At 33.3% G+C, this 13,716-nt stretch overlaps 1 protein-coding gene across 1 annotated transcript; it reads left to right on the forward strand.

The window, feature by feature from the left end:
• Positions 1-12,227: 12,227 nt before the first annotated feature.
• Positions 12,228-13,266, forward strand: LOC131629523 (oleosin Ara h 10.0101-like; the record flags this gene model as incomplete). Its single annotated transcript, XM_058900305.1, has 1 exon — positions 12,228-13,266. A coding segment is annotated over one exon (789 nt), but the record flags the coding sequence as incomplete, so codon positions are not given.
• Positions 13,267-13,716: the final 450 nt, after the last annotated feature.

The following is a 13,716-nucleotide window of genomic DNA, read 5'->3' on the forward strand; positions in this document are numbered from 1 at the left end:
AAGCAGCACATTTGGTTGACAATATAAATAATGTTGGACAATTCCAAATGGTTCTCAAAAAAAATTTCTCAACAAGGTGCTATTACAAAAAGCATGGATGCCATTGAGGAAATGGCTGGTGTAGCCATTCTTGACAGTGGAAAGACAGGGACTTTCACATTTACCAAATTTCTCATTGATATGGACTTGATTGAAGTTTTTATTAAGGGTGTGTATAAGGAATGTGTGATTCCTCTTGCTGCTAGCACTGCTAGGTGGCCTCTTTTGTTAAAGCCAACTCTAATTACTCTAAAGTTCTGCTCTACAACACTTTTAGAGGGTGCATTAAATTTTAGAAAGGTTGGAAAAGCTTCCACAACCTTGAGGACAAGGTTGTTTTTAAAGGGGTGAGTAATGATAGAGAGTAAAATTGGAGTTAAACAAATGAGTGAGAGATAAATTAAGTTAGAATATTAATTTAGTAAGTCTTTTATTTTTAGTGTTATTGGGCTTCCTTTGTATTTGGATTTTTAAGTTTATTATCCATTGGAAGCATTATATATTGTAGTCTCATTGAGACATTAGAGGCAATCAATGAAAAATCAAAGTTATCTTTATCTTATATTTTAAGTCCTTTAATTTTAGTGTTCTTCCCCTTTTCTATTACAAACCCTAGATTATAGTTTTGATAGGATTAACTTCCTATCAGAATGGAAGTTGAATTGGTCAGAGACACAAATTAAGATTGATATTATTGAACTGCTTATAGTATTATTTGATTTAGCTCTTAGGAGATTTGTAAATGATGAGCTAATTTGGCTATATAATCATGACCTTTCCTTCTCTGTTAGTTCATGTAATGTGAAACTGAGACATGAAATGATAAAGAGTCAGAGAATTATGACTCTAAAGCAGGTATGATAGCTAATATGGAATGCTAGTGTCCCCTCAAAGGTTAAGGTGTTCTGTTGGAGACTATTTCAAGATAGACTTCCAACTAGGCAACAACTTCATAAAAGATGAATCGTACACAACATACATGACAGAGTGTGTGTTCTGTATTTTACAAGATGAAGACATCTTCCACTTACTTTTTCACTGTCTAGTATTGATGAAAGTTTGGCAGAAAATTGAGACCTAGGACTAAAAGAAAACAACTTTGTATCATCGTCAAAAAGCCATCTCTAAAAGGCAAAAAATTGACGCTACTCGGGGTTAGCATCGTGGTCGCGAAGGACCTCAAGGCTAGAAGCTAATTGTAGCATCCAATCGAAGCTACAATTGTGTCAGCTTAAAGAAACGCTAAAGGGAATCTAATGAATGGGTGGAGACGGTAAGAATTACATTTTATGTTAGTGTCGGCCTATGGCGACGCTAACTTGTTTCAAGTGTTTATGCAGCATCGGTCTAATGCAACACTTGTTACACGTGTTTATGTAGTTTCGGTCACAGACACACTAGCTTGTTACACTTGTTTATGTAGTCTCAATAAGTGGCAATGCTAGCTTGCTACACATGTTTATGTCGTCTCGATCTTATGTGACGTTATAGTGTTATATGTATATAGCGTCGGTTTTCAACGAAGCAAATGATCTTTAGCGTGTAAGATTAGTGGGCGGTCTTGATTGTCGCTAATTTTGTATAAAGAAAAATTCTCTTTTGGCACGTACCTCAACCTGTTTAGAAATCTACTTTTAAGTAAAATGTCAACTTTACACATTAAGAACTGTAATTAATTTGTAATGTTGAAATATCAATTTTTAAGAAGTGAGCCATTTACACATTAATAACATATTGGATGAGAAAAAAAGTGAGACATTTACATCCTATTGTCTACAATTTGGTTAAAAGTGGAGAATAAGGATACATGAAGAAATAGAAGTCACTTGTTTTCTACTAAATCTCATTTTTCTTTATATTAAGAAATAGAAGTCACTTGTTTTCTCTACATACTTTAAGAAACAAACTTAAAAATATAAAAAGAGTCTGAAACTACAAATTTTAAGAAATCATTTGCCACAAAAGAAGCAGGCCAAATGTATTATTCCTCTTCCTTTGGTATGGCACAATAATTCAGGAGCAAAGCATCAACAAGGAACACTTTTTGAAGTCTACCAAGCATTTGCAAGGGAGGACTCCACAGAAGAGGAAAAAAGTAATATGGAAGACTGTTTGTGTAAGAACAAGGTTTGGCTATGCATCTGGCCTTAGGTTTTGATGATATCATTACATGATATCTTAGAGAATAATTTAGTACTCTAGCGATTTTTGTCTAGTGTGTAGCTTTTGCTAATAGGTTATGACTATGAAGAAAAGGCGTGTGATGTCATCAGGTTTTGAACTCAACACACTCTAACCCTAGAAGAAATTAGACGTGTTTACAGATTCAGTGAAGTTCTAGAACGCTTCTATGCACTACAACAAATATCGTTTTTCATGACGAAGCTTTCACAACGTATAAAACAAAACTGCAGGTACATGTGAACAGAGCGAATTGTTTTATTTAAAAAATATTAATAAAACGGTTATCTCGGATATTTATAAACCGACATAAATATATACTTGAGGTTCGATTCTCAATTCCTAATATTTAATGTTATATGTGGAACCAAAAAGGTCCCATTATGTTTTCTCGATTTTAAGTCGGATATATTACCTTGATTTTTTTGAAAACCGAGACAAATACTCCCTAATTTTTTATTCATTTGGAGACCAAAAAGGTGCATTCTTTTATATATTTTACGTCGACTAATCTACCTCGATTTTTTAAGTTTAACCGAGATAAAATTTCTTTTAATTTTGACTCTAGTGTAATTTCCGAGCCCTAACGAAAGAACACTTCTTCTAGATCTTAGCCAACGAAAGAACACTACTTCTCCAAGGAGCTCCGCGGTATGTTCTTGTTGTTCTTGTTCTTCTCCAATATTATTGTTCTTGTTGTTCTCCGTTATTGTTGTTCTCTGCGCATTGTTTTGTTCTTGTTGTTGAGAAGCTATATTTTTGTACTCTTTTTTATTTTATTTTCAAAAGCTTTATTTGATTATGGATCGTAGTTGGATGAAAATCAATAGATTAAGTAGCGAGTATGAGAAATGATTGTTACAATTTTTTGATTTCACATAAAAAACCTTCCTAACAACAATGAGATTTTCTTGTGTCCTTGTATGAATTGTTATAATACGAGAAAACATCCAAGGAATGTTATATTTAATCATCGTGGTTGTGATGGAATTATTCAAAATTACACGAAATGGGTATGACATGATGAAGGGACAAAAAATATACCTTTGTCACAAACAGTTGAAGATGATGAATGTATGACTGATAATCTTGAAGACATCATTCGTAATATTTTAGTCGATGCTTTCAAGAAAGATAATATGGTAGATACATGGAAGATTCATTGTACCTATAATGTAAAGGTTTTAGAAGATTGTCAGATGTGTTAAGACTATTTAATCTTAAGACAAGAGGTGAGTGGACGGATAAAAGTTTCACTGAATTGTTGAAAGAAATGCTTACTATAGGTAACATGTTGCCAAACCGTACTTATGAGGCCAAGAAGATATTGTGTCACATGGGTTTGGATGGTGCTGATGATGACGATGGTGCAACTAGCAAGAGTGTTCCTGTCAAGGTGATGTGGTACCTACCGATAATTCCAAGGTTCAAGAGATTGTTTGCTAATATTAGTGACGCAAAGAATACTAGATGACATGTAGATGAAAGAGTGTGTGTTGGAAAAATTCGACATGTAGCTGATTCATTGCAATCGAAGAAAATTGATTTCTTGTTTTCAGATTTTGCTAATGAACTGAAGAACCTTAGGCTTTGACTTGTCATAGATGGTGTTATACCCCAAAATTTGCCCGCATCTTTTTCAGAAAGAAGGCAACAGACTTCTGTCTAAAAATTGGGAGTTTCATATAATCTTGGATTTTATTTCATAAATATCCTGATTTTATGAATACTTGGTTTTTAGAATTTTTCTTATACGGTATTTTGGTTCGCTGTTGAATTTATTCTTACACAAACGCCAAGTACAGTTTATCACTTCACACACGCTGTTTATTTGAGATTTATTTGCAGATAAATAGTACTGACGCAATTGGTACAGAATTAAATTTTGCAGGCGCAGAGTCCGGGATTCAGACTGTACTGGTAACAAGTAAATTATTATTAGTTTTTGTTTCCCACTAATTTTTGTACTATATTATTATTATTTTCAAAATCTCTTCTATTATTTTCAAAATCTCTTCCTTTCTTTTCAAATCTCTTTCTTTCAAATCAAATCCTAACTTTATTCTATACATCTCTCTTTTCAAACCCTACCATACACTTTCTTTCAAATCCTACTACCACTCAAATTTTCCTTTTTTGTACGGAATCACTTCATTCCCCAACGTCTCTATCCTTCTTTTCACTTTATAAATACCTCTCATTTTTTCCATAAATTCTCACATCAAATTTCAACTCATTTCTCAAACTTCTACCTCATATCTATCTTCTCTTCTTCCCCGGCAAAAATGGCAAAGTGGATGGATACGTGTTTTCTTATGGTCATCACTGTTTTGGTGGTGATCATGTCCTTTTTCTGTCTACATAGTCCTGAAAAATGCGGACCTGGGTTGCTTACACTCCCGATCATCTATATGTTGTTATTTATAGCATGGGTTTTTAATCGTCATTTTTAAAGTTTGTCGTATCTTTCGCTTTCAAATAATGTACTGTTCATTATATTTGTCGTACTGTTCATTATATTATGTAATATTTGTACTGTCAATATTAAATATCGTACTATCTATCGTACTGTCGTTTAATTATCAAGATAATATTATGTGTGTTTTCTGCTAGTTAAATATTTATTTTTCTGTGCATTAAATATTTTTCAAGGTTATTATCGGTAATTTCGTTCGCGTACAGTATATTTTATTTATTTATTATGTTTGTGTTTTTCTAACAACTCATGTAAATAAGTTTTCACCATTAACACAACAAAAAACAAAAAGAAAAATTAACTTTAACTGTTGAATTTTCACTTTAACTGTTACGTTAATGCCCGGACAGCCAGTTGACAGTCAAACCCGCTGACAGCGTGATTCTCCGTGTTTTGTACCATCAATCAAGTCAATCTTTTGCATTTCAAAATTCCAAGATTTTTGTTCTAGAAGTCTTCTGAATATCACATGATCAGCAGAGACTCAACACTGCACAAAAATCATGTACGCTTAACTGTCTCCTACACGAATAGTCCCTAACTAGGGTTTTTGTTTTTTTTCAGGAGAACGAGTTTTTTGAGACCTAAAATGGATTTCATGGACCTCCATATGTCTCAAAGTACCACCATACAAATTTTCAAACTTCAATTCACTCAGACGCACAGTCAGCAGCTCAAACAGTCAACAGACGACCAGTTTGACCGAAAAGTCAACAGACAGTCAAAAATGAAATTTTTTGTCAACATCCATATTTTGTCAAAAGATTCATCATTTGATCAATGGTTGATCATAATTCATCAAGAAAAGATCAAAAATCAACAAAACCCTAAGTTTCAAAATTAGGGTTTTCTCTTAAAAAGTCAACTGAACTTTGACCGGCCATAACTCTCTCCTCGTTCATTCAAAAAATTCCAACCAAAGCTTGTTTTGAAGGAAATTCAATTATCATTCAAATGCAATTGATCCCATGGTCATTGGATTCACCATTTGAAAAATATGAGCTCAGACATTACAGGTCATTTTCAAAGTCAACAAAAAGTGGTTTTTTGTCAAAGGCCATAACATCAAGATAACTTCTCCAAATGAAAAGTACAAGAACTCCTTCATATGATCAAAATTGAGAGAGATATGCCTTGTTGAAGTTGGCTATTTTTTGGAAAAATGCATGAAACAAACATTGATCAAAAATGTTTTTTTTCCAAAAGGGGCCAAGTTTTCATGATCCAAACATGATTCTAATGATGCTAAGGGCCTCCCACGACCAACCTAAGGCCCATAACATTTTTATTTCTTTTTTAGTTTAATTTTATTACATTTAAAGTTAAATTAAAAAAGAAATGGTGAAAGATAATGGTACAATGCTTTGATCTTAAGCTAAAGCCATCAAGAATGATTCAACTCTGCAGCATGAAGGTACATAGCAGGCCTAGAGCAAGAGGGATGAAGAAAATCAAGCCATGGTCAAAAATTCAAAGATTTTTAATATTTAAAAATCAAAAGTTCAAAAAGCAATCAATGCTTCTTAGCTTAGCTTTGCAGCACCTCCATTGCTTATAAATGAAGTAGGATACTTCATCAACAACACACACATGAAAATACCTCAAAGGAATAGCTAAGAAGTTCACAAAATTGTCAAAAAATATCAAAATACTTGTAATTTTCGTTTTCATATTTCCAGCTACTATCAATATAAAATAATCATTCTAATCATCTCCTGGGACCTAATATAGTAAGTTGGGATCATTACTCATGGTTACATGTTCATAAAACTCATGCTTCGAAAGTTACATATTCATGCATTTTTTTAACTTTCGTGTCTCCTAATTAAACATGTTTTAATGCAAACTAACACTTCTAACAAGTTGCCAAGATGGTTTAGGAAAGGTTTGAACACTTACATGCAAGTTTCCACGTAAGAATTCTCATGTACCACTATTGAGTTTTCAAGTATGTGAGCATTCGAATACCATGTTCCATGAGTTTTTAGCCAAAACTAACGCCACCATCGTGTTCAGGAGGTCATTTTAAGTCGACCTGGGTGCCCCTTGTTTTTGTTAATGGCTGTTTTTGTAGGTTTTCAAAAGCATGGAAATTTGAAGGAAAATCCGCAGGTAAAATTGCAGGAAAATGCGTAGCAAAATCCGCAGGTACCATTGAAGAAGAAGATGAATAGTGGATGAGACTCTTTGACCAGCTTGCGTGGCATTTCCTCTTCTTTCTATTCGCTGGTCAGCTTCGCGTGGGTCCCACCTGGAAGACTTGAATGCTGACTTATCCTATGTTGCACTTCTATCCACGCACACCATGTACCTCTCCAATCTGAGCCACATGATTAATCCAGTCACTCAATCCAACGCACCAGACACGCTAGTCCATACTATGGACTTTCTCATCAAACACACAGGATCAAAGATTTAATATATTTTTTATTTTATTTGATATAACTTGCAAAATTAATTTAAAATAGTTTTAAAAATCAAAAAAATATGAAAAAAATATTTTTAGGTTTATAAAATAATCTATTAATTTTTTACACAAAAATATTTTATTTTTCTTAATAATTAAAATATTTTGTTTAATTAATTAGTATATATTTATATATTTGCTTTTTAATTATTTCAACCTATCAAAAAATCAGAAAAAAATATGTTCTTTTTAGTAAATTTAGTTTATATATTATAGACTAATTTTGTACATAATTAGAATATTTTTCTCATTAAGTTTAACTTATGTGTATAATTGTTTATATAATTATATGTTAATTAGCTTAATAAATTTCCAAAACAACTTCAAAAAATCCAAAAAAAATAGTTTTTATTTTAAAATTAATTAACAAGCAATATGAACATATTTCAGACTTAATTTTTAGGTTTAAATTTTATTTCTACCTTTTTCTCATTTTAATTAAATTAATTATGCATTAATTCTAATTAAAATCAACTATCTAAAAAATCCAAAAATACTTCCCTTTATCTTATTGCAATTTAAATTCATAGATAAAGTGTATAGGTTGTCAAAATCATGTAAATAGCGTAGTTTACATTTCTCGCACAATCGATGTAATAGCGTAGATTTATTTCCCGCATTTTACATTCCCGCACTTTAAATTTCTGTACATATAAAACTGCGTGTATGTCAAAGATAAAAATAAAGCGCTAGGTCACTAATCTCAAAAGACAAAAATATCTGAATCATAACACGATCACACTTGCACCTCTTAAGGTAATCCCTTTGTTACTCTTTTCAAAATCAATTCTATTGTTTCAAATGCAAATCCAAACTTTTGTTTACATCCGGTCAAAGGAGAATTTTCTAAAAGAAATAGGAAAGGACCTTATAAATCTAGGGTAGATCTCCTAATTGCTTGCTCAAATCAAAACAACAAATGTTTCACATATTCACTGTTTTTCAAAACAAAACTTTCAAAAAAAAGACAATACTTGGTCTATATCCAAACAAGGATCATTACGAAGTTAAAGATCTTTTTTTCAAAAACATCTTTCGAAAGATAAAATACTTTGTATACATCCGCACAGAGATCATTACAAAGTTAATTTACAAAAGGTATTTTAAGACCACATACAAGCATTTCAAAGCAAGACAAATGATTCAAACAAGTGAGCTAAGCAATTAAGAGCCCATGGATAACCATGGATACAAAGGGGTGCTAATACCTTCCCTTTGTATAACCTACCCCCGAACCCAAAATCTCTTAATGGTCTTTTTCTGTTTCTTTTATAAACCTTTCCTTAATTGGATAAAATAAAAGTCGGTGGCGACTCTCTGATTTTCAAAACTCACAAATAAAAGAAGAGTCAGTTCGTATCTCACGAGAAAAAAACCGAGGACGACAGATGGAATGAACCATTTTGATAATTTGAGTACTACCTATACATCATGGCCTGTTTTTCTCTTAATTTACAACCTATCACCATGAAATTATATGAAACGCTAGTATATAATGCTATCGATGATGGTTTTAGCACTACAAGAAATCCTTAGAATATCCAGGGGAATTAGCCAGGGGTTAAGCCCCACGCAAATAAATGACGTTGCTTGGGGTTAAGCCCATCGCAAAACACAATTTTAAAAAAAAAACAAAATTCGCATACCTAGGGGAGACCCCTCGCAAATAGAAGAAGAGGGAAATTTTGATTTTGAAAATCTGCATTGCGAGGGGATACCCCAAGTAAAGGAAAGTGGCGCCAAAAAGAAAATTTATTCGTTAGCTAGTGCAGCATTTAGCGAGGGGTCATCCCCAAGGAAAAAAAAGTACAGATTTTAGCGAGGGGTAGCCCCTCAGAAAAAAGACAGTACTGTCTCATCAACTGGCGCAAGCAGACTGCGCGTGCAGTCTCTATTTCCAAGGTGCATTTTGCGAGGGGTTCCCCCACGCCTCGTTTGACCGTTTTATTTCCGAGGGGCTGCCCCTCGCTGATTTCTGACCCTCATGTGCACGCATTGACTTCTTCTTTTGTTTCCGAACGTTGCACCCATTTCAAACCCATATATCTACATATTTATTTTCTTCTTCCTTTAACAAAAATCCCCATTCCTCTCAACTCCTCACAACCCCATTCATCTCAACTCCTCACAATCTCATTCATCTCAACCAACAACATTATAATTTTAAGGTAAAAATTCTCCTCTACTTCCTCTAAGTAATATTATACATTCTTTTTTATTTAATATATAATCTAATTTTGTTTTTTTTTTATACAACAATTGATTTATAGAAGAAAAAATCTTGGAAGAAAACTCTGATATTTTGAAGGGAATCTTCAGTCTACAAGTTATCTTCAATTAAGGTACACATATAAAAATTTTGAAATTTTTTTATATGTGTTTATGATGGAAGTGTGTGTGTGTGTGTGTGTGTGTGTGTATATATATATATATATAGTGTGTATGTTGTTATATATAAACTTTCTGTATGTGTTTAGATTACAGTTTATATATTTTTTGTATGTGTTTAGATTTTTTTTATTTAATTTTTTCGAATTTAATATCATAATTACAGTTTATTTATTTTAAAAATAACATATTTATTGATGTGAAGAATAATATATTTGCTAATTTTTGAAATTAATAGTTTAAATGTAAACACAATTATGGTCGTCTTATGGAGCTGTACATGAAGATGATAAGGAAAAATGGTTTCAGGCATTTCAGGTATAATTTACTTATTCATTTTGACATTTCCTTTTTAATTTTTGTGATATTCATGATTCTACTTTATTTAATATTTTTAAATTCATACAACAATGTAGGAGCAATCTATTTGGGATGTTAGAGATGAGGCCGCGATTAAAGAAAACTTTCACTCAAAATGTGTTGCTCGATTTTCTGATACCATGAGGAATGTTAGACTTAAATGGGAAGCAAAAGGGACACGTCCACGTTGGATAGGAGAAGAAATATTCCCAAAGCTTATTGATCATTGGAATTCTGATAAGTTTAAGGAAATATCTGAGCAGGCAAAGAAAAATAGAGCATCTGAAGTTGGTGGCTGCAACTACACAGCAGGAAGTATTAGTGTGGCTGAAGTTGCGCGAAGGATGGTACATAAATTTATTAATTTTTTATTAAATCTATTATTTAAATGTTGCATTATGTATAATTAATTTTTTTTTTACTTATTTAGCGTGAAGAATTAGGCAGAACTCCACTTCTTAATGAGCTCCACATGGAGACTAATCTCAAGAGAAATAGAGAGTTTATTGACGAGCGCGCAAAAATCACTCAAGTAAGTTATTTTTATATCAAAGATATTTTATTTATTTCTTTTATATGTACGTAGTTTATTTGAATAATGATAACATGTAATCTTTTTATAGGAGAATTTTGATAGAGAACTTGCCATAAAGTTGTCAGAGCATCCTGAAATACCCGAACCACCACCGGAGTATCCTGTTGACCCTAGTATTGGTTTTCAGACTTGGTATAAGGTTTCAGGTGGAAAGAAGAAAAATGGGAGAATGTATTGTACTGGAGGGCATTCCAAAAATATCAAGTGGCGTAGTAGAGATTTCAAAATGAGATATGCTGATGGAGAAAGATCATCCACTCCACCTATATTAACCGCCGAAATGCTTGAAACTGTGAGAAACTTGGCAAATACTGAGGCAGCACAACAAGTAGCAGCAAGAAATTTGGAAATGGAAGAGATGAAGAGAAAACAATTAGAGATGCAGGAGGAAATGCAAAGAAGAGAAAGAGAATTACGGGAAGAAATGAGGAGAGAATTTCAGAAAGAAATGAGGAGGCAGGCACAAGAGTATCAAGAAGCAATGTGAATTGCAAATGAGCGGTCACAAAGGTTTGATCAATTTTTTGCTTCACAAAATATGGGTGGTGGATTTGGAGGAACTAGTGGATATGGAGGAGTTAATGAAGAAGAGGAGGAACAAGATGGGGAGAATAATTAAATTTACATATTTAAGTTTATTTTAATTTGTATGAAACAATTTGTGTTAACATTTTTAAATATTGTTGTAATTTTGTATGGAGTTTCATTTTTATTATATTTGCTTAAATATTAATTATTATATGTATTATAATAATTTTGTTCTAATTTGAATTATTATATATATTTTAATTATTAGGTATGAATTTTGTTTTAATATGAATTATTATATATATTTTAATTATTATATATATTTGAATTATTAATTATATTTTTTTCATATGAAAAACAATTTGCGAGGGGCTAATCCCCAAGCAAAAAAAAAAATGTCCTGCATTTTGCGAGGGGCTAATCCCCAAGCAAAATATCTGACGCAGTCTGCCTCCTTGCAGACTGCTAGCTGGTGCCTACGTCTGTAGGCTGCAGCGGAGAAAATTAAGTCTTGCATTTTGCGAGGGGCTAATCCCCAAGCAATTTAGCGTAGTTTAAAGCCCCTCGGTAATGGATTTGCGACCCCCTGTTTTGCTAGGGGAGTTGTCCCCTTATAAATTATGCATTTGTGAGGGATTTTTGCTTTTAGTGAGAGGTTTAGCCCCTGGCAAAATGCAAAACAATCGGGGAAAATTTTATTTATTGGTAAAGAAAATCATGCGAGTCGTGAAGATCTTCGAAGAGGTGAAGGTGACCTATATTTATAAAGAATAAAATTTTATACAGATGCTTCAACGAAATTAGGGGCTATGAGTGAGGAAGCCATGATATTTGGAAAAAATATTTCGGATGCTTTAGCGAAATTAGGGGCCATGGATGAGAAAGACGCATGATATTTGAAAAAAATGTCCAGAGTATATTAGATATTTAGTGAATGTTGATCTATAGAAACATTTGTTTCGAGGTTAATTTTGTAGTTTTTTTTTTCATAAAAAAATAATATGCAATTGTAAGTTACTAGATACCCATTATCAAATTGTACATTGAATGCTGCAAACACATGGCCGCAACACAGCAAGTCCGCAGAATGAGTTGGCAATTTGTTCCTCATGCAAACCTCCTTACTCACCATGTCACACGTACGTGTCATGACACAATAACATCACTGTTTCTATAAAAAAATATAACACCCCCAACCTCATTATCATTGTTTCAATTCTTCACAAATATTTCTCTTGTCAAACCAGCTTTATAATTTAATCCAAACTCGAGCGAGCAACACATCAACAATGACGGAACGTACAACTCCACACCAAGTCCTAGTGCACACAACAACACGCAGTACTTACGACACCGCTGTTAACCCTCAACAGGGTAGATCTTACGACACCGCTTTTACCCCTCAACAGCGATATGAGGGTAGATCTTACGACACCGCTCTTACCCCTCAACAGCGATATGAGGGTAGAGTTACTCATTATTCTGATAAAACTCCATCAACCTCTCAAGTGCTTGCCGTCATTGCTGGCCTTCCTGTAGGCGGCATACTGCTTGCACTCTCTGGACTCTCCCTTCTCGGAACACTGACGGGACTGGCGCTCACAACCCCGCTTTTCATCCTCTTCAGTCCTATACTTGTTCCGGCCACCATTATCATTGGCCTGGCTGTTGCCGGATTTTTGACGTCCGGAGCTTTTGGGCTGACGGCTCTTTCGTCCTTCTCATGGGTCGTAAATTACATCCGACAGACTCAAGGGACTGTGCCCGAGCAACTCGAGTCCGCCAAGTATCGGTTGGCGGACATGGCAAGTTACGTGGGGCAGAAGACCAAGGAGGCAGGGCAGAAGACAAAGGAAGTTGGACAAGAGATACAGTCAAAGGCTCAGGAATCTAAGCAAGATATACAGGTAAAGGCTCAGGAATCCAAGCGAACATCAGCAGCAACAGCAACAACTACTACAGGGACAACAGCAGCAGCATGAGAAAATGAAAAGTTTGGTTCTGTGTTTGTTTCTGGGGTTTGTTTGGGAAAATAATAAATTATGTCATGTGATAGCATTTGTGCTTTGTAGGTAAAGTGTTTTGTTTGTTAATTAGTGTTTTGTTTGTTAATTAGTGTTTTGTATGTAAAGGTTTGTGTGTTTGTTATATTGTTGGGTTAAGTTCATGTTTGCATTGTTGAATATAATGTGTTATATGTTGGTATAATAAATAATCTCTCTTTTAGTCCAACTTCTCTATTTCATACACCAAAGTGGAACATTGATGACATTAAAAAAATCATATTTTTTGTAATATCCCTATATATAAAATTAGGGTATAAAAACTATTTATTTGATGACATTAAAAATCATATTTCTTGTAATATCCCAATATATAAAATTGGGGTTGCAATGTGGTTCATAAACTAGGGGTATAAGCTTGTTTATTTTCAAAAAATAAAAACTATTTATTTGATGACATTAAAAATCATATTTCTTGTAATATCCCAATATATAAAATTGGGGTTGCAATGTGGTTCATAAACTAGGGTATAAGTTGTTTATTTTCAAAAACCAAACCATAACTATTTAAATATTTGGATTTATAACCATAACTATTTTAATCAAAACTGGTTATAAAAAAACCAAACCATAACCATTTAAATATTTGGATTTATAACCAACTATTTTAATCAAAATT

The sequence above is a fragment of the Vicia villosa genome, unplaced genomic scaffold (genome assembly GCF_029867415.1).
Source record: "Vicia villosa cultivar HV-30 ecotype Madison, WI unplaced genomic scaffold, Vvil1.0 ctg.000577F_1_1, whole genome shotgun sequence".
Lineage (NCBI taxonomy): Eukaryota > Viridiplantae > Streptophyta > Magnoliopsida > Fabales > Fabaceae > Vicia > Vicia villosa.